The sequence below is a fragment of the Musca autumnalis genome, unplaced genomic scaffold, assembly GCF_047663935.1.
Source record: "Musca autumnalis isolate F117 unplaced genomic scaffold, ASM4766393v1 scaffold_1, whole genome shotgun sequence".
NCBI lineage: Eukaryota > Metazoa > Arthropoda > Insecta > Diptera > Muscidae > Musca > Musca autumnalis.
This window is the reverse complement of record NW_027411644.1, coordinates 314,956,474-314,979,476: the sequence shown is the minus strand read 5'-3', so window position 1 is coordinate 314,979,476 and position 23,003 is coordinate 314,956,474. Positions and strand designations below refer to the sequence as shown.

Genomic DNA, 23,003 nt, shown 5'->3' with positions numbered 1-23,003 from the left:
CAGACTTACATTACTTGTAGGTCAACTATGAATCGCAAATTGGGCAAAATTCTTCAATTCTCCAAATCTTCACCTCACACCTCAATAAATAGTTCAGACTTCTCGGCAGAAGAATTTCAGGGCGACCATTCAAATAACTTGAGCATTTTGACACAGGCGTCGCGGGAAATCGGCACTCAGGTGGATCCTCCTTTCGTTCAAAACAGTTGTCCTACTTGTGACTCAATCTTTTCTGCACCAAATCCGGATAGTGTACATAACCTTGTGCTTCCTCCATGCGAGATAGAAACCTTTCATGGTGATTTCTTGTCGTGGCGATCTTTCCGAGACCTTTTCACCGCGATATATGTAAATAATTCTGGTCTTAGTGACATTGAGACTCTGTCACGACAGACGGCGAAGCTAAAGAAATTGTATCTAAGTTCCCATTAACTCATCGTAGCTTCGTCTTAGCATGGACAGCTCTCAAAAATCGGTTTGACAATAAACGGCTTATTGTCAATAGTCACTTCAAGCTTCTCTTTGATCTTCCATACATCGATCGTGAAACTAGTTCGGGATTGAAAACCCTTCAGTGTGGAATAAATAGTTGTTTATCTGCTATGGCCGTATATGATATCACTACAGTACATTGGGATCCTATTATAGTCTTCATTTGTATAACTGTCATTCTATGGGAACAGAGTGTTAGAGACAAAACGGCTTTGTCTTCTTGGAAAGACTTGTATTCATTTATTTCTAAAACAATTCAGACTCTTGACTGTTTGCGTTATATCAAAGGCCCTGAAACCAATAAAAAGTCTTCTTCGATAGAACTTAAATCACCAATCACCAATAAATCGGTCTCTAGAAAATTAAATTCACCTTCCAAGTTAACTTGCCTTCTATGTCCTACGGAAATTCATTCCTTGCGATCTTGTCCAAAGTTTAAACAATTGCCTTTTGACCAAAAATTATCAACGGTGAAGCAACAAGGCAGTTGTTGGAATTGTCTTTCACTTGTACAAGCGCCCATAATTGCAATATGTGTCGTGGAAGACATCACACCCTCCTCCACCGTATTACTAATTCACCTCCCTCAACTCCTTCTTCATCAAATTCTACACCTTCTTCTTCCCGTCATTCTATAGTTCACCACAATGACAACATAGCTTCCACCTCCACTGGTGCCAATCAAACAATTTTTCCATACAACACAGAATCGTAGTGTTCTTCTGGGAACAGCTATAGTGAATCTTCTTCATAATGATAAAGAATATACTCGTATTTACCAAGCAACAAACTATCATCAAACTATTTTGTAAATCTTGTTACACAGGTTATGGGTTTTAAACTATGTTTTTATCGTCCGAAATAGGTATGAACGAATATATTTCAATACGCTGGTCTTTTGGCGAACAATGTTAATTAAGTTGAGCCAAAATTATTTTGTGCCTAAAGTGTTTTGTAGGTAGTCGATAAAGTTGAAGTCGTCGATAAAGTCATGTAAATAAAATAGATAATAATAATCCATGTCATGTAGATAAAGTATGTACAGATAAGTTAGATACATTTTCCAAATCATAAAGTAGATAAGTTATCCACGTCATGCGCATAAGATAGCTCATACACATCAAACAGATAATGTATATACATTATCTATCTCGTGCGGATAAAGTAGACAATTTATCCAAGCTATACGGATAAAAAAGAAACGTAAAGTAGATACATTATCCACATCATATGGATAAGGAGATACGTTATCCACGACATATGGAAAAGTATTTTTTTATTTTAAGATTTTTGATTTTAATTTTACTTATATTTTAAGACATTGTTATGCATTATGTTTTTTAGTATGAAACCTAAATGCAAAATTTATAGCATGTCTCTTTAATTTTTATAGTTAATAGTTTTTCTTTATTAAATCTAAGAAAAACTTATTTTTAACCGACCCAACTTTTCAATGTCCTTATGCTTACTGGTACCGGTGGTCTCGAAGTTGTCGGTCCCGGTACCGGTTTCGGTTCCGATGAATGTGCCGGTTCCGAAACGTCATCAGATGCTAATGTATATTTAGCATGATAACCATTTTTATCAGCCACATAAGTTACAATTAACTCCAGGGGGGTATGAACAACCGATGGAAATAAGGATTGCGTATAGTTGCCATTGATAACCAGTTCTTCATCCGCAGTATTTGCATTTTTGAGAGATATTTGTTCAACACGTGAACCACCATCATCGTCTTCAATGCTATGTAGGTACATATGAATAATTATTAAAATATTGAAATATATTCCAACAAAACTTACTACTTTATGTTATGCAACACCTTTGTATCTGCCCATGTTATATAGGTGACTACAAAAAGTACAGCGAAGAATAACTGAAATAAATAAAAATTTTTCTAGATTTTGTATTGTTTGGTTTATTTTTTATTTTAAATTCTTACCACAAATTTCATATTGCTAACAAGCGGCTTTATTTTGTGGTTTAAGACTTTCTGAACCCAAAATACGACTGATGCCAATTTGTGCCCTGGAGCTAATTTTATTTTGTTTCAAACCTCCACTATTTACCGAGCAACAAACTATCATCAAACTATTTTGTAAATCTTCTTAAACAGGTTATTTAATTGTATTTTTAACGTCCGAAATATGTGTGAACGAATATAAAAGAACATAATGGGTTAGATAATTATCATTTTTACAAGACGCTGGTCTTTTGGTGAACAATGTTAACTAAGTTCAGCCAAACAAAAATTAACTCGCGGTTACTTATCTTTTATGCCTAAAGTGTTTTGTAGGTAGGGTCTCGTCCGAGATGATCTCAACGTGGTATTGAAAACTTACCTTAAAGTCGTCGATAAAGTCATGTAAATAAAATAGATGCATCATACACGTTATATGGATAAAGTAAATACATTATCCATGTCATGTAGATAAAGTAGATACAGATAAGTTAGATACATTTTCCAAATCATAAAGTAGATAAGTTATCCACGTCATGCGCATAAGATAAGATACCATATACGCGTCAAACAGATAAAGTATATACATTATCTAACTCGTGCAATTTATCCATGCTATACGGATAAAAAATAAACGTAAAATAGATACATTATCCACATCATACGGATAAAGTAGATACGTTGCCCACGTCATGTGCATAAATTAGATAAATTATCCACGCCATGTGGATAACGTAGATACATTATCCACGTCATGCGGATAAAGTAGATACATTATCCGCGTCATGCGGTTAATGTAGAAAAATTGACCACGTCATGCGGATAAAGCAGATACATTGTCCACGCATAAATTAATTACGGATAAATTTGATACATTATCCACATCGTACCGATAATGTAGATGACTTATCCACATTATACGGATAAAAGAGATACATTATCCTCTTCATATGGATGAAGTATGTACATTATCCACATCATGCGGATAAATTAGATACATTATCAACGCCATACGGATAAAGTAGATACATTATCAACGTCATACGGATAAAGTATATACATTATACTCGTTATACGGATAAAGATGATGTCTTATCCACGTCATACGGATAGAGAAAACGACTTATCCACGTCATGCGGATATAATAGATATGTTATTCACTCATACGGATAAAGTAGTTAAATTATCCATGTAATTCGGATAAAGTAGGTACATTATCCACGTCTTATGGATAAATTAGATACATTATCCATGTCATACGTATACAGTAGATACCTTATCTACGACATATGGATTAAATAGATACATTATCCATGTCATGCGGATAAAGTATATACTTTAATGTATATACTCAATGTCATACGGATAAAGTATCTACTTTATCCACGTTATACAGATAATGTAGATACATTATCCACGTCATGTGGATAAAGTAGATAACTTATCCGCGTAATGTGGCTAAAGTAGATAACCTATCCACGTCATGTGGATATAGTAGACATCGTATCCACGTCATGTGGGTGAAGTAGATAACCTATCCACGTCATGTGGATAAAATGGATAGATTATCCACATCAGGCGGGTAAAAAAGATACATTATCGACGTCATATGGATAAAATTATGCATTATACCCGTCATGTGGATAAAGTAAATACTATAAAGACGACGTCAAAGTCGTCTATAAAGACGACCTTAAAGTCGTCTATAAAGACAACCTTAAAGTCGTCTATAAAGACGACCGTAAAGTCGTCTATAAAGACGACCTTAAAGTCGTCTATAAAGACGACCTTAAAGTCGTCTATAAAGACGACCTTAAAGTCGTCTATAAAGACGACCTTAAAGTCGTCTATAAAGACGACCTTAAAGTCGTCTATAAAGACGACCTTAAAGTCGTCTATAAAGACGACCTTAAAGTCGTCTATAAAGACGACCTTAAAGTCGTCTATAAAGACGACCTTAAAGTCGTCTATAAAGACGACCTTAAAGTCGTCTATAAAGACGACCTTAAAGTCGTCTATAAAGACGACCTTAAAGTCGTCTATAAAGACGACCTTAAAGTCGTCTATAAAGACGACCTTAAAGTCGTCTATAAAGACGACCTTAAAGTCGTCTATAAAGACGACCTTAAAGTCGTCTATAAAGACGAGCTTAAAGTCGTCTATAAAGACGAGCTTAAAGTCGTCTATAAAGACGACCTTAAAGTCGTCTATAAAGACGACCTTAAAGTCGTCTATAAAGACGACCTTAAAGTCGTCTATAAAGACGACCTTAAAGTCGTCTATAAAGACGACCTTAAAGTCGTCTATAAAGACGGCCTTAAAGTTGTCTATAAAGACGACCTTAAAGTCGTCTATAAAGACGGCCTTAAAGTCGTCTATAAAGACGAACTTAAAGTCGTCTATAAAGACGACCTTAAAGTCGTCTATAAAGACGACCTTAAAGTCGTCTATAAAGACGACCTTAAAGTCGTCTATAAAGACGACCTTAAAGTCGTCTATAAAGACGACCTTAAAGTCGTCTATAAAGACGACCTTAAAGTCATCTATAAAGACGACCTTAAAGTCCTTAAAGTCGTCTATAAAGACGACCTTAAAGTCGTCTATAAAGACGTCTATAAAGACGACCTTAAAGTCGTCTATAAAGACGACCTTAAAGTCGTCTATAAAGACGACCTTAAAGTCGTCTATAAAGACGACCTTAAAGTCGTCTATAAAGACGACCTTAAAGTCGTCTATAAAGACGACCTTAAAGTCGTCTATAAAGACGACCTTAAAGTCGTCTATAAAGACGACCTTAAAGTCGTCTATAAAGACGACCTTAAAGTCGTCTATAAAGACGACCTTAAAGTCGTCTATAAAGACGACCTTAAAGTCGTCTATAAAGACGACCTTAAAGTCGTCTATAAAGACGACCTTAAAGTCGTCTATAAAGACGACCTTAAAGTCGTCTATAAAGACGACCTTAAAGTCGTCTATAAAGACGACCTTAAAGTCGTCTATAAAGACGACCTTAAAGTCGTCTATAAAGACGACCTTAAAGTCGTCTATAAAGACGACCTTAAAGTCGTCTATAAAGACGACCTTAAAGTCGTCTATAAAGACGACCATAAAGTCGTCTATAAAGACGACCATAAAGTCGTCTATAAAGACGACCATAAAGTCGTCTATAAAGACGACCATAAAGTCGTCTATAAAGACGACCATAAAGTCGTCTATAAAGACGACCATAAAGTCGTCTATAAAGACGACCATAAAGTCGTCTATAAAGACGACCATAAAGTCGTCTATAAAGACGACCATAAAGTCGTCTATAAAGACGACCATAAAGTCGTCTATAAAGACGAATAGTTCTTAAATACTATAAAGACGACCTTAAAGTCGTCTATAAAGACGACCTTAAAGTCCTTAAAGTCGTCTATAAAGACGACTTGAAAGTCGTTTATAAAGACGACTTGAATGTCGTCTATAAAGACGACTTGAAAGTCGTCTATAAAGACGACCTTAAAGTCGTCTATAAAGACGACCTTAAAGTCGTCTATAAAGACGACCTTAAAGTCGCCTATAAAGACGACCTTAAAGTCGTCTATAAAGACGACCTTAAAGTCGTCTATAAAGACGACCTTAAAGTCGTCTATAAAGACGACCTTAAAGTCGCCTATAAAGACGACCTTAAAGTCGTTTATAAAGACGACCTTAAAGTCGCCTATAAAGACGACCTTAAAGTCGTCTACAAAGACTTCTATAAAGACGATCTGAAAGTCGTCAATAACCTAAAACACCCTGTATACATCATGAATCGCTTTTCATGTTTCTTCTTTATAGCAAAAAAAGTATTGTTTTATTTTGTTTATTTTTAAAAGGAAGAGTGTGCAATCTATTAACCTGCTGCTGATTTGAGCGATGATGGACTTAAACGCAAACTATCAGCCGATTCTTGTGTTGTTATAATATAATGGGCATGATAACCATCCTTATCGCCTGTGTATTCAATCACAGCTATGATTTCATATTCATTATCCTTTGGCAATGGAAATCTTTGGATTTGAGTTCCTTTGATGACTAAATTGTTATCAGCGTCCAATGAAATTGTTTCCTCTCTCAGGCCACCTTTCACATATATTCTGAAATTAACAATTATTCATATTTTATATTCTATTAAAACATTTGTAGATGATTACTTTACTTGTATTCTCTTAAGACCTCTGCTTTGGCTTGTAGAAAAATTGTAGCTACCACCGTAAACGTAAAGAATAACTGAAATTTGTTGAATGTATTATAAATGTATTTAATTTACTTCTGTTTAAAATTTTGTTTCTTACTTTTAGCCAAGTAAAGTTCATTGTTTTGGAATAGTTCGCCAACAAAATGCAACTGATTCACTTGGTCGCATAGAACCGATCTTCTTTTGACTTTTTCCATTTGAAACATTGCAAATTTCTAGTTCTTAAATACTGGTAAAAAATACCGGTTTCAATTAGAATACATTATGGAATTTATTTTTTTTTTTAATTATCTTTTTTGCTTATTGTTGTGGTTAATTATTTAATTTTTGTTTATTCTTCGTCGATGCATACCAGTGATAATAATTATTTGTTGGCTGGAGTAAATATTTGTTGTCGCTATTTTAATAACCGATGTCATTTCTTTTGGATGCAATGCAAGAATTGGGACGCAATTTTTGCGTGAACATGGCTAGAGTTTTAGGCAAAATGCAAATAAAATTTTACTTGATGTTCGGTTAAACATATTTCTTTTTGTCCACTGAAATTAATATAAAAATATAAATATTTAAAATTAATGTATAAATAACAAAACCGTTAAAAATTCTCAAAATTCTCAAATATCTGGCCAAACCAGGCAACATTCAGACTTGTGCTCAAATAAAGAATTAAAGTAAACCCCTTGGGCAACATGGTTCTAATGTATGATTTTTCGATATATACACTGCATCGCCCTTAAATCGATGATGACATTTTTAAGTTCTGATTTGGAATTTTTTTTATTGAATTTTTCTTATAATTAGAGGACGCAACCAGATAATGTTTCAAACTATATGTAGAATTGTAGAACTCACGATTCCACGTCACTTGATGTATAACTCATGAGTGTCGACAATTGGTTCTAAAATGTTTTTAAAACCCTATTTTTTGCTTTAGAATTTACAACTGTCATACCGATACCCTTGAACCCCGCTTGAAAATGTGGAAAAATATATTTTGACAACTGCGATTCTCTTTGATTATCTATAAATATAAAAGAGCAGTGAGGTGAGTGACCGACTGATTCATCAACGCCCAGGCGAAAGAGCTAAAGCTTACTTAGCTGGCCCATTACAGAACATTTGTTCCATAGACCGAACTAAGAAAAGATCTACAATTCTCTTTGTTTCGTGCTTCGCTTTTTGGAATACCGCGCCTTGTCATCTCTTCATCCACTTGTTTGCGCCATCTATTCTTTGGCCTGCCAATTCTGCGTGCACCGCCATGTGGCTCGAATTTATACGCCTTTTTAACGGGTTCATCATCGCTTATTCTTATGATATGGCCTAGCCAACGCAATCTTTGTATCTCGATACATTTACCTATACTAATGTCGTTGTATAGCAGATACAGCTTGTGGTTCATACGATATTGACCATCAACGTAGATCGGTCCGTAGATCTTTTGAAGAATTTTTCACTCAAACACGCCAAGCCCTGCCTTATCTGCTTGGGCAAGTACCCAGGCTTCGGAACCATACATCAGCACGGTTAGTATCAGTGTTTTGTAAAGCGTAATTTTTGTTTGACGAGATGTGGCTTTGTTTTTTAACTGCTTACTTAAGTCAAAGTAGCATCTGTTGGCCAATACAATTCTTCTTTTTATTTCACAACTGATGTCGTTTGTTGTGTTTACGGCGGTGCCGAGGTATACAAAGTCTTTTACTACCTCAAAATTATAGGAACCAACTTCAACAGTTGGTCCGATCTCAATGGACGCATTGCGCGTCGACACCATCAGCTTGGTCTTTTCGCCGTTTACCGCCAGACTCACTTTAGCAGATTATCCTTTGACCTTCATAAAGGTATCGGTTACTTCTTTTACTGATCGTCGCATGATGTCTATATCATCAGCATAAGCAAGTAACATGTGACTATTGGTGTAGATTGTGCCACTTCTTTTGACGTTTGTCTCTCGTATAACCTTTTCTAGCAGGATGTTGAAAAGATCACACGAAAGGCTGTCTCCTTGCCTGAAACCTCTTTTGGTACAAAACTCTTCGGAGAGGTTCTTTCCTATTTTAACTGAAGATCTTTTGTCAGTTTGAGTCATTTTACAAAGCCGAATGAGCTTTGCGGGGATACCAAATCCAACATGGCTTGGAATACCTTCGAACATAGCGGGCTGTCGAAGACTGCTTTATAATCGACAAGAAGGTGGTAGGTGTCGATCTGCATCTCTTGGGTCTTCTCCAGGATTTACTGCAGGGTAAATATCTGGTCAATGGTGGACTTGCCAGGTCTAAAGCCGCATTGGTTTGGTCCAATTATTTCGTTGATCATGGGCTTTAGTCATTCGCACAATATCCCTGACACTATCTTGTAGGCGATAGGGAGAAGACTTATGCCCCTATAGTTGGAACATAAAGTCTTATCTCATTTCTTATGGACGGGACACAGGATGCTCAGGTTCCAATCGTCGGGTACGCGTTCTTCCTGCCAGATGGAACTAACTAGATGATGCATACACTTTATCAGCGTGTCGCCTCCGGTTTTAAACATCTCGGCTGGTAGGCCGTCAGCTCCTGCTGCCTTATTATTCTTCAGCCGGTTTATTGCTGTCTTTACCTCATCTTGGCCGGGTGGTATACATTCAATATCATCTTCTGGGATTGGATCTGTGGTATCTTCGTCGACTTCGCTACTATTGGATGCCAACAGTTTGGAAAAATGCTCTTTCCGTATCATTAGCACACTATCTGTATCAGTTACCAGATTACCTTGCTGGTCTCTACAGGAGGATTTGCCAGTTCCAAAGCCATCAGTTTGATGTTTCACAAATTGGTAGAATTTTCGGATTTCATTCTGGCTCCTGTATATCTCGATTTGTTCACACTCCCGGTTTTCCATCTCTCTCTTTTTCCTGCGGAAAAGACGTTTCTCCTCTCTCCTTTTCTCCCGATACCTTTCTCGTGCGCTACGCGTTGCTACTGATTGTAAAATAGCCCTATATGCCGCATTTTTCTCTTCGGTAGCAGCACGACACTCCTGGTCATACCATGGATTACTTGGTGGAGGTCTCTGGTATCCAAGTATGGATTTTGCGGCTGTGTGCATGGAGTGTGCAATGTTTTGCCATTGTCCTGATATGTTATCGGGATGAGTAGTGCTTTGATTAAGCAATTGGGCTAGTTGAGTGGAATATGCTGTGGCTATCTGTTGTGATTGCAGCTTACCGATGTCTAACTTTCGTGTTGTGTCTGTTCGTACTTTGTTTGCTACGTTTAACCGGGTGCGTACCTTTGCTGCAACTAGTTAATGGTCCGAGTCTATGTTTGCTCCTCGGAACGAGCGCACGTCCAACACGCTCGATGTGTGTCCTCCATCTATCACAACGTGATCAATTTGATTTCTTGTTTTCTGATCTGAAGACAGCCAGGTGCCCTTATGGATATCGAGATGTTTAAATCTGGTGCTAACTACCATGTATTTTGCCGCTGCAAAGTCTATCAGCCTCATACCATTGTCAGATGTTTCACTGTGGAGACTGAATTTCCCGACTGTTGGGCCAAAGATATTCTCCTTTCCAATTTTGGCATTAAAATCGCCTATAATGATTTTAATGTCATGGGCAGGGCAACGGTCATATGCTACTTCTAAGCGCTCGTAAAATATATCTTTGGTCTGTTCGTCCTTGTCTTCAGTGGGAGTATGAGCGCAAATAAAGCTGATGTTGAAGAATTTTGCTTTTAATCGAATTGGAGCGAGTCTTTCATTCACTGGGATGAAGCTGGAGACCAGATGTGTTAATCTCCGACCAACTACAAATCCGCAACCAAACTCATGTTTTGTCTCATGGCAGCTATAATACAGTGCGTCACCTTTAGGTGTTGACGCCTTTCCCGTTCCATAGTATTTCCTGTATGGCAGTAATGTCGGCATTGTACTTTTCAAGTACATCTGCCAATGCGTAAACTGCACCTTCTCTATAAAGACTGCGAATATTCCAGGTGCAGATCCGCAGATCATGGTTCTTAAAACGTTTGCAGGGGACGTCAACGTTTGAGAGATTTGTTTTTCTTTTCCTTCGTTTTTTCACAGTAGGCAGTTTTTTCTAGGGGAGGGTTACTAACCCGACGCCCAAACCCAAGTTTTTAACGTTCTTATGGGTGAACGCGCGGCACATGTTAGCTCACTACCTTTAACGGGTGTTAAACGCAGTTCCCCAGGTGACACCACGGGGAGGTCAGTGTCCACATGAAATGAAAGAGGGACCAAGATAAATCCTGGGCTTTGCCATGTTAAAGCCGGTCAGGACCGTTCCGTATCTTTCATCCCCAACGTCACCCAAAACTGCTAAAGCTAGAAACTTGAAATTTTGAGTGGGGATTGTTGTGGGTGTGCAGGGTTGAGATAAGGCTGAGTTTTTGGAAACTAGAAGGGTTGCATCGTCCGGATCTTAACTGAGCTAAAACCACTCGTGTTTGCCTTGGCAGCTGGCGTTTTTCTGCTGCGATGGATGGGGGATGGTTTCCAAGTACGGCATTCACACTGTATTTGCGTACTGCTTGCGCACCGTGTTGGTGTGAATCCGATTCAAGCCTGCCTGATAGGCTCGTTGATCTAGCGGTTCTCTTTTATACATTTGGACCTCTCTCTCTAGATCATGAAGGTCTTTCCTGACGTACCTGGGTGGGGGGAGCCTTTCCACTAAATCGTGACCGGGATGCTCACTGCGGTAACACCCAAGCAGGTACGGCATCGACAACATCTTATTGTGCTGACGCACCGGTAAAACCTTCGCCTCCTCATGAAGATGGTCCACTGGTGTCATGAGGAGGCACCCTGTTGCAGTCTCCAGGGCGGCATTCTGGCAGGTTTGAATCTTCTTCCACTGCGATGCGCTAACCTTTGCAGATCATGCTGGCGCCGCATAGCTTACCACAGACCGGCCTATTGCATTGTAGGTGGTCAACAAGGTTTCTTTATCAGCACCCCAAGTGCTGCCGCCCAGCGACTTGAGAACCTTGTTCCTACTTCTGATCTTTTTGCAAATAGCTGTGGCATGCGCGGACGACTTGAACATGCTATCGAACGTTACACCCCGTATTTTAGGGTAGTAAGTGGTCGGAATCAGTGCACCATCGACCAATATGTTCAGTGGGAGCCGTCATCTCAGCCGTCCATGTGGTGAACAGCGTGGATGTGGATTTAGCGGCGGATATTTTCATATTCCTCAGATGGAAGAACTGCACTAAGTCCGCTATGTAGACATTTAACCTATCACATATGTCATCGACGATAGGACCCGACGCCAAGATCGTACACTCATCCGCATACATCACAATCTCTATGCCGTCTGAAGGGTGTGGAATTTCAGAAAGGTAGAGGTTAAACAGTTCCGGAGATATCAACCCTCCTTGGGGAACTCTCTGTTTCACTCTACGGGTTTTGGACTTCTTGTTTCTGAATTCTACAAACGACTAGCATCCACACATATAGTTGATTACCCAACGTTTCAAACATGGCTGGAGATTAGTTTTCTCTATATCCTCGAACAGCTTGGCATGATTGGCGGTATCGAAGGCTTTCGATAGGTCAAGAGCAACCTTGACTATTCGGCTGCACGGCCTTTTCTGGTTCAGTCCTCTGTTGTAGTACTATGTATTTTCCGAATTCCATGTTGATGTTGGGCAACTGGAAAACACCTTCTCATCGTGGGGAGGAGTAGCGCCTCTAGGATCTTTGCTACTATCGACAGGAGTGAAATCGGCCTGTACGATTCACCTCGGCTGGCATCCTTGCCAGGTTTCAGTAGCGGGACCACCCTGCCAACTCTCCAGGCATCTGGTACAACATGGATGGCTAACGATAGGTTGAGAACACTTGTTAAATACTCAACTCCAGGTTCATCCAGCTGCTTAAGCATTACCATCGATATTCGTTGCGGGCCCAACGCTTTGGATGATTTAGCGTTTCGGATGGCATCTGCAACATCGCTCATCGTAAATTGTGGTGGTACCTCCTCTTATACGGCGCAGCACACTTCTCTTCGTCCTATCACTCTCGGGGTGCTCTATGAACTGCCAGTTAAAATAACACGCGCACCTCTATGGGTCAGTTACTGTCACGGCGTTGAAAGTAACAGCCGTTCTGTCATCCTTCTTTTCCGGACTCGAGAGTGATTTAACCGTTGCCCACAATTTACTTATTCCTGCACCAATGTTGTTGCATTGCTTCAGATGGTCTAGCCACTTTTTCCGCTTATGTTCGCCTACTAGCCTGTTGACTTCAAGAGTAAGTTGTCTAATCCTTGGGTCTTCGGGGTTCGTACGACTAAGCTCATCACGTTCATTTGCTAGTCCCGTCGCCTATGCTGGGAAATTTGGTCTTAATTCGGGTATGCGACCAGCAGGTATGTAGCGAGCGGCTGCTTTAGTGATGATGTTTCGAAAAGTTCTCTCAGCTACCCGAGGTCTCGGGGGGTTGGGCAATTGTCTGAAGCGGTGATTGGTAAATTCTCTGAAACCTTGCCAATCAGCTTTCCCATGGTTCAGGAAAATACGTCGTTCAGAGGTTATGAAGTCGGGTGGTCTGTTTACGGACTCGATGATTGGAAGTTGGTCTGAACTAAGGGAAATGACGGATTGCCAGTATACGTCATTTATCAGACCTGGTGCCACAATGGTGATATCTGGCGAGCTGTGGCAGTTTCCTCTAATCCTCGTAGGAGCGTCTTCATTCACCGCGCAGAACGTGGAGCTATCGATTTGCTCTGCCAGCGCTGTACCCCTCTGGTCATTACCTAGGACCCCTAGCACTAGACGATTATCGCCCTCTAAAAGCAAACTAATATTGGGCATATAACGCCGGGCACAGCTATTCATCGGCGGTATGTAAACATTAAGCAACTCTACCTCGGCAGTACCACACTTTACTGCTACCCCCATACACTCCATGTATGGGTCACTAGAGCCAAGCTCAAGCGACATTCAAAGATTCAATCAAAAATTTATCGATTTTCCTGTCGATAAGAAAAAAAATGTCATATTGACAAAATTATTTAATCACAAAGTAAAAATACAACTGATAAAAAATTTTACATATTGACAAAAGTATTTATCAAAATATTCCACATTGTGCTTAAAAAAAAAAAATATTTTCTTGATGAAAAAAATTGTATAAAAAATCGATAAATATTTTATTCAACATGTGAAATATTTTACCAGTTGTATTTTTACTTTGTGATTAAATAATTTTATCGAATTTTGTCAATATGACAATTTTCTTTGTCGCCGGATTTTTTTTTCTGTGTAGGTCTACTCCTTTGGGAACCTTCCCACAAAATTTCAAAATCTGTTCACTATGTGCAGAGTTAAAGGGCTGTTCGAAAATTGTTTTGGAATTTTTACCGAAGGTAGTGCTTGAAATCCTGATTACAGCGATTTCATTTATTCCGTAGGCAAATAATAATTTCCGTAGGCAAATAATAATTTCAAGGGCATATTTCAAATATAATATTTAAAAAATACAATTTTGAATACTTGAAGTGTGATATAGAATTTTTTTCAATTCATTTAATTTAAAAGCCTCCATGTATATTTATTAACAATATTTTTTAGCATAAATTAATAAGTTATTTATTTACTAAACCATAATACACATACATAAAAAAATAAAACTTATTCTTCCTTCTCCTTATTTGTTTGTTTATGAAAATCGTATAAAAAAGAGTCGTAATACATTTTTACAATATCATAAAAATGTTTTTTAATTGTGTTTTGGTGATGATTTGAAAATGAATGAATTTTTGAAATTGAATAAAAAGCAGATAACAAACCGTGAAATCAGAAAAAACTCAATGGAAAACTTTTTCAATTTTCAAAGAAAAAAAATATAAGAAAAGAAATTTATGATTGGAGAGGGGATAATAATGTTTCAAATTTTTATTTATAATGTTAATATTTTATTTAAAAAATATTTTAAATAAAATATTAAGATTTAAAGCAATAAAAATATTAGAAAAAAAAGAAATGCTTTGCTTTTACTGACTGACACTCCCCTCTTCAATTTCTGTTTTTTTCTTTCTTTATATTTTCAGACAGTGGAAAATAGAAAAAGTTTGTTGAGAAATGAAATGAGTTTTTAACCAAACACAAAAATCACACTAACAAACACTTGCCAATATCGGTCTGTTGTGTGTGGTGGTCCGGGGTGATGGTGGTAGTCGTTTAAGACCTTATCAAATTCTATCATTTCCAAAGAATCTCAAAAACAATACCGGCACATTGAAGTCTTGCATCGGTGATAAACGGAAAATGGGTGCCAATGTTTCTCAGCTGGAAAAGGAAATTGGCTCCGATCTCTTTCCGCCAAATGAACACTATTTTGGCCTGGTGAATTTCGGCAATACCTGTTACAGCAACTCTGTGCTGCAGGCCTTGTATTTTTGTAAACCATTTCGTGACAAGGTTTTGGAATATAAAGCCAAAAATAAACGGCCCAAAGAGACATTGCTATCCTGTTTGGCCGATCTCTTTTATAACATAGCCACGCAAAAGAAAAAGGTCGGCTCCATTGCACCGAAAAAGTTCATTGCCCGCTTGCGCAAGGAAAAAGAAGAATTTGACAATTACATGCAACAAGATGCTCACGAATTTCTCAATTTTCTCATAAATCACATCAATGAAATTATTCTGGCCGAACGAAATGCCAGCAAGAGTGGCAGTGGTGGTGGCAATGCAACGTCTGGTACGGCAGCCACCAAATCATCATCGACCACCTCAACATCAACAACAGTTTCCAACTCCTCAACCAATGGCACCTGCTCAAATTCGACTGGCTCCATAAATGGCATTGGCATAGGCATATCAGATGCCACCACACCCACTCAGGGCAACCCGGCCAACAGTGAACCAACCTGGGTACATGAAATATTCCAGGGAACCCTGACCTCGGAGACTAGATGTCTCAACTGTGAAACGGTCAGCAGTAAAGATGAACATTTCTTTGATCTACAGGTGGATGTTGATCAGAATACCTCAATTACCCATTGTCTGAGGTGTTTTAGTAACACCGAGACCCTGTGTTCGGACAATAAATTCAAATGTGACAACTGTTGCAGTTATCAAGAGGCTCAAAAGCGTATGCGTGTCAAGAAGTTGCCGATGATTTTGGCATTACATCTTAAACGCTTCAAATATATGGAACAATTTAATCGCCACATCAAGGTATCACATCGTGTGGTTTTCCCACTGGAGCTGAGACTTTTCAATACCTCAGATGATGCTGTAAATCCTGATCGTCTCTATGATCTAATGGCTGTTGTCATTCACTGTGGTTCGGGACCAAATCGTGGCCATTACATTAGCATTGTTAAGAGTCATGGACTGTGGCTGCTCTTCGATGATGATATGGTCGATAAAATTGAGGCATCCACCATAGAAGATTTTTATGGCCTAACATCGGATATACAAAAATCATCAGAAACGGGTTATATTCTGTTCTATCAGTCGAGGGATTGTAATGCCTAAAGCAAGGATGTCCGTAAATCATCCTCCAATAGTTATTTGCCTATTTTTATGCGCTGTCAATCCTCTCATGCATGGCAAGGCTTTAGCAGGAGACATTATCTTCATATATTTGTTTAAAACTGAATGATTTTTGTTTTTCTTAGTATAAATTAATTAATTTATTTAATATTATACAAAATAATAATAACATTATTTAAATTGTTTTCAAATAACCTAACCCCATTCTCCCCATCGTGTGAGCATCATAAAAATAATAATTTATAATTATAAAAAATCAAATTAATTATTATAAAATTAAAATAAATGTCAAAGAATTTAAATCAGCATTTAGTCGCACATATTGGCATCAAGTAGCTATAATATTGAATGTCTCCGACTTACATAAATATTTGGAAATAAAAATTAAATAAAATACATTTTGAAATATTGTTTAAATTAAAGGAATTTTGAAAAAAGGTAATAATAACAATTAAATTAATATTAAAATATAATAAAAATAATATGACAAACCCCATAAATCAGTATTTAGTGTGTTAGTTACAAAAAAAAAAAAAAAAAAGAGTTTGAGTTAGATGACAGGTCACGCAAATACCCAGCAAAATTATTCATTAGTGTGATTCTCTTACTCATTTGTTGAGTTACGGTCAAAAACCGCTAAAATTGAAACGACAAATTATGAATGAAAATATAAACAAGTAAAAAAGTATCAGTCGGCTTTGCCGACAGAGATATACCCTCAGCCTGTGTATATTGAAACAATTTTTTATACCCTCAGCATTTATGCTAACGAGGGTATATACACTTTCATACGGGCAAAATGTGCCTCATCGAAATAATGGTTTTAGACCCCAAGTATGTTTGGACGAAATGTGTTTCAGACAATTTGGAGTCGATTGAGCAATGTCCGTCCGTCTGTCTGTCTGGCTGGCTGGAGCGCACGATAACTCTCGAACGGATGAACCGATTCGGTTCAAATTTTGGCTTTCGTAATATTTTGCCCAAACTTAGTTTAAGTTCGAAGATGAGCTATATCGGTCCACTCCTTCCGGTACCTCCCCCACAAAAGTTCGAACATGTTCGGAAAATTTGTGCACACGATAACTCTTGAAGGGAGTAACCGATTTGGTCCATACTATGCCCATCGTGGAGCGTGTACCAGACTTAGATCAGGTTTTAATATGGACTCAATCGGTCCACTCCGTCGGGTATCTCCCACACAAAAATTTGGAAAAGTTCAGTTTAGGACCATCTGTCGAATCGCTTTGATTTTTGCTTTAGCAACTTGTATTTACTGCCCTTCATACGACGGTATAAGTTTCATCAGGGGCAAGTCCATACTTCCTGAGAAAATAGCCTGGAAGTTGCAAAAAAAACCTATGACACTGTGTGAGAAGGTTGGAGCGCAAAATAACTCTCGAACAGGTCTGACGATTCGGTCCAAAGTTTGGCCTTAGTAATATTTTGTCCAAAGATAGTTTAAGTTCGAAGATAAGCCATATCGGTCCACTCCTTCAGGTACCTCCCCCACAAAAGTTCAAAAATGTTCGGAAAAATTGTGCGCACGATAACTTTTGAAGAGAGTGGCCGAATTGGTCCATACTTTACACATTCTAATATATCTACCAGATATAGATCAGGTTCAAATATGGACTATATTTGTCCACTCCATCCGGTACCTCCCACACAAAATTTCGGATACATGTTCACTTTAAGACCTGCTCTCGAATCACTTTGAGTTTTGTTGAAGCAACTTGCATTCGCTGCCTCAATTGCGATGGTAAAAGTTGTTTCAGGGGCAAGTCCATACTTCTTGAGCAAACATCCCTGAAGTTGTAAAAAACCCCTATGGTACCATATGTAGTGGCTGGAGATCCATTCTTTATAGTATCTCCTCCGCAAAACTTTTGATCTTTAATCCTAATCAAAATTTTTGTCAGTTCAAACGGGAAAATATTGTTTCAATATACACAGGCTGAGGGTATATCTCTGTCGGCAAAGCCGACTGATACTTTTTTACTTGTTTTTTTCCCAAAATACGTATGTATTTAGGGGCGTTTTTGGGCGTTTGAACCGACAAAAATGTTGATTAGGATTAAAGATCAAAAGTTTTGCGGAGGAGATACTAAAAGGAATGGATCGATATTGACCGTTATGGAATTGGATCTCCAGCCACAACATATGGTGCCATAGGGGGTTTTTACACTCTTCGGGCTGTTTGCTCAAGAAGTATGGACTTGCCCCTAAAAAACTTTTATCATCGTAATTGAGGCAGCGAATGCAAGTTGTTTCAACGAAAATTTATTCGATATCAGGTCTTAACGTGAACTTATCCGACATATTGTGTGGGAGGTACCGGATGGAGTGGACAAATATAGTCCATATTTGAACCTGACCTATATCTGAAGTGCCCCGATATGGCTTATCTTGGAACTTAAACTATGTTTAGACAAAATATTACAAAAGCCAAATTTTGGATCGAATCGGTTGATCCGTTCGAGAGTTATCGTGCGCTCCAACCACCTCACACAGTGTCATAGGGTTTTTTTTTGCAACTTTCAGGTTATTTCTCAGGAAGTGTGGACTTGCCCCTGATGAAACTTCTACCGACGTATGGGGGGCATTGAATACAAGTTGCTGAAACAAAAATCAAAGCGATTCGAGAGCAGGTCCTAAACTGAACTTATTTCTCATTTTGTGTGGGAGGTACCCGAAGGAGTGGACCGATTGAGTCCATATTAGAAGCTCATCTAAGTCTGGTAGACGTTTCAAAATCGGACCAAATCGGTTGATCCGTTCGAGAGTTATCGTGCGCACCAGCCAGCCAGACAGACAGACGGACGGACATTGCTCAATCGATTCAAAATTGTCTGAAACACATTTCGTCCAAACATACTTGGGGTCTAAAACCATTATCTCGATGAGGCACATTTTGCCCGTATTAAAGTGTATACGAGGGCAGTTCGGAAACTTCTTAGCCTAGCACAAAAAGCGCGGTATAAACAGAAAAAAGTTAAGTGTTTTGGAAACTTCCATCTCTGTTATGAACACATGTTAAATTTTGTTTCGATCTGGCAACTCCTTCATATAGAAACAGGTGTTCATAAAAGACGCATCCGCAATTTTTTTTACAATGGAAAAATTAGAAATGCGTGCTGTCATTAAATATTTACATAAAAAAGGTTTATCGGGACAAGAAATTCATAATGATCTGGTGAATGTGTTAGGTGAAAGTGCTCCTTCATATGTAACAGTAAAAAATTGGGTTGCTGAATTTAAACGTGGTCGTACAAGCATTGAAGATGAACCACGTAGTGGACGTTCAAAAACAGCAACAACAACAGAAATTGTAGCCAAAGTGCATGATATGGTATTAAATGATCAACGATTAAAAGTGCGTGAAATTGCTAATATCATGGGCATCTCAAATGATCGAGTCCATTTAATTTTGCTTGAAGAACTACAGGGGAAAAAGCTTTCTGCAAGATGGGTGCCGCATTTGTTAACAGTCGATCAAAAAAACGCATAAGAACGAACATTTCTCAAGCTTGTTTGTATCGTTTTAAGCGAAATAAAATGGATTTTAAGCGTCGTTTCATAACTGTTGATGAGACATGGATCCATCACTATACTCCAGAGACAAAAAAAAAAAACAATCCAAACAATGGACTGAAGCTGGAGGAAGTGCCCCAAAGAAGGCAAAAACAATTCAATCGGCTGGTAAGGTTATCGCAACAGATTTTTGGGACTTCAAAGGTATTTTATTGATTGACTATCTGCAAAAGGGTAAAACAATAAATTCAGAGTACTATTGCAACCTTTTGGATAAATTAAATGTACAAATTCGAGAAAAAAAGTCCTGGCTTACAACACAAAAAAATAATTTTTCGTCAAGACAACGAACCAGCGCACAAGAGTGTTTTAACAATGGCTAAAATCAACGAATTAAAGTACGAGTTGCTTGACCACTGATTTAGCTCTCAGTGACTTTTACTTGTTCCCAAATCTAAAAAAAATTCCTTGCTGGCAGGCGTTTTACCTCAAATGAAGATGCAATTACAGTTGTAAACCACTATTTTGAAGACCTTGAGGAAAACTATTTTAATCAAGGGATAGAATTGCTAGAATAGCGTTGGACTAAGTGTATTGAAGTTTCAGGAGATTATATTGAAAAATAAAAATATTTTTGAAAAACTAACTATTCTCTTTCATTGATAGGCTAAGAAGTTTCCGAACCGCCCTCGTAGCTGGTCCATTACAGAACATTTGTTCCCTAGACCGAACTAAGAAAAGATCTCCAATTCTCTCTGTTTTTCGCGTCGCTTTCTGGAATACCGCGTCTTTTCATTTCTTCATCCACTTGTATGCTTCATCGAGGCTTAGGCCTGCCGATTCTGCGTGCACCGCCATGGGGGCATGTATTCATACGCCTTTTTAGCGGGTTCATCATCGTTCATTCTTATGATATGGCCTAGCCAACGCAATCGTTGCATCTCGATACGTTTAACTATATTCATGTCTTTGTATAGCTGATATAGCTCGTGGTTCATACGACGTCGATATTCACCGTCAACCCAGATTGGTCCGTAGATCTTTCGAATAATTTTTCTCTCAAACACACCAAGCACTGCCATGTCTGCTTGCGCAAGTACCCAGGCTTCGGAGCCATACATCAGCACGGGTAGTATCAGTGTTTTGTAGAGCGTTATTTTTGTTTGACGAGATGTGGCTTTGCTTTTGAACTGCTTACTTAAACCAAAGTAGCATCTGTTAGCCAATACAATTCTTCTTTTTATTTCACAACTGATTTTTGTTGTTGTTGTGTTTATGGCAGTGCCGAGGTAGACGAAGTCTTTAACTACCTCAAAATTGTAGGTACCAACTTCCACAGTTGGTCCGAGCTCTAGGGACGCTTTGCGCGTCGACACCATCAATTTGGTCTTTTCGCCGTTTACCGCCAGACCCACTTTCGCAGATTCTGCTTCGACCTTCATAAAGGTATCAGTTACTTCCGTTTATGTCGTTCATTTAGATCTCTGATGGCCAAGACATCGCTGCTTACAAAATTTGCAGCAAAACCACCATAATTAGTTTTACACACAAAATCTACTTACGCAAGCTTCGTTAGCGCAAGCATCACAAATTTATACACACAAAACAATCAATGATTCAGTTGGCTCATATCGTTCAGTAGATCATTTCGTTCATCTCGTTATTTTAGATTCCCTGGTTCTTTTTGCTTCTTTCGTTCATATTCAAAATCACCACCACGTTAAGAAAACAACCACCATTCTTTGCACACAAACAAACTCACACAAGCTGCGTTAACGAAAGCATCACAAACTGACACACACAAAACAATCAATGTAGAGAAGAGGAACCATGAACGATATTCAAAAGAAAATGATGGACTAACATGTTTTATTGAATGAAAAAGAGCCAACGAACGAAGTGAAGGACCCGGATCTTTTTGGTGAACGGAATGAAAAAGATCGATCCGCTCAATGAACGAGATTGCCCAACACTAGTAAATTGTAGTGTAAATTGTGCCATTTCTTTTGACATTTGCATCTCGTATTACCTTTTCCAGCAAACTGTTGAATAGGTCACACAAAAGGCTGTCTCCTTGTCTGAAACCTCTTTTGGTACCGAACTGTTCGGAGAGGTTCTTTCCTATTTTACAAAGCCGGATGAGCTTTGCGGGGATACCAAATTCAGACATTGCATGGAATACCTTTGAACGCAGCGGGCTGTCGAAGGCTGCTTTATAATCGGCAAAAAGGTGATATGTGTCGATCTGCATCTCTTGGGTCTTTTCCAAGATTTGCCGCAGGGTAAATATTTGGTCAATGGTGGACTTGCCAGGTCTAAAGCCACATTGGTATGCTTCAATTATCTCGTTGACCATTGGCTTTAGTCGTTCGCACAATATCCCTGACACGAACTTGTAGGAAATCGGGAGTAGACTTGTGCCCCTATAACCTTTTCCAGCAGGATGTTGAAGAGATCACACGAGATGCTGTCTCCTTGCCTGAAACCTCTTTTGGTACAAATTTCTTCGGAGAAGTTCTTTCCTATTTTAACTGAGGATCTCATGTCAGTTATAGTCATTTTACAAAGCCGAATGAGTTTGCGGGGATACCAAATTCAGACATGGCCTGGAAAACTTTTGAACGTAGCGGACTGTCGAAGGCTGCTTTATAATCGAGAAAAGGTGGTAGGTGTCGATCTGCATCTTTTGGGTCTTCTTCAGGATTTGCCGCAGGGTAAATATCTTTTCAATGGTGGACTTACCGGGTCTAAAGCCACATTGGTATGGTCCAATTATCTCGTTGACCATAGGCTTTAGTCGTTCGCACAATATCCCTGACACGATCTTGTAGGCAATAGGGAGTAGACTTATGCCCCTATAGTTAGAGCATACAGTCTTATCTCCCTTCTTGTGGACGGGGCACAGGATACTCAGCTTCCAATCGTCGGGTACTCGTTCTTCCTACCAGATGGTGCTAACTAGCTGATGAATACACCTTATCAGCGTGTCGCCTCCGGTTTTGAACAGCTCGGCTGGTAAGCCATCGGCCCCTGCTGCCTTATTATTCTTCAGCCGATTTATTGCTGTCTTTACCTCATCTTGGCTGGGCGGTATACATTCAATACCATCTTCTGGGATTGGGACTGTGGTATCTTCGTCGTCTTCGCTGCTATTGGATACCAACAGATTTGAAAAATGTTCTTTCCATATCCTGAGTACACTATCTGTATCAGTTACCAAATTACCTTGATGGTCTCTACAGGAGAATGTGCCTGTACCAAAGCCATCTG

The 23,003-nt window shown here is 38.7% G+C and overlaps 1 protein-coding gene across 27 annotated transcripts in view; it reads left to right on the top strand.

Annotated features, from left to right (window-relative positions):
* LOC141389958 (ubiquitin carboxyl-terminal hydrolase 46-like) overlaps positions 1–23,003 on the top strand; it is a 426,104-nt gene that overhangs the window by 204,510 nt on the left and 198,591 nt on the right. For 2 of the 27 annotated variants that reach the window (XM_073962289.1, XM_073962290.1), the window contains one exon: positions 14,753–16,600. The exons of the other annotated variants lie outside the window; for them this stretch is intronic. In XM_073962289.1, the coding sequence (XP_073818390.1) occupies positions 14,970–16,184 (1,215 nt within the window). In that variant the 5' untranslated portion in view covers positions 14,753–14,969 and the 3' untranslated portion in view covers positions 16,185–16,600. Of the gene's footprint in view, positions 1–14,752; positions 16,601–23,003 lie in introns of those variants that run through there. 27 annotated transcript variants of the gene reach the window in all.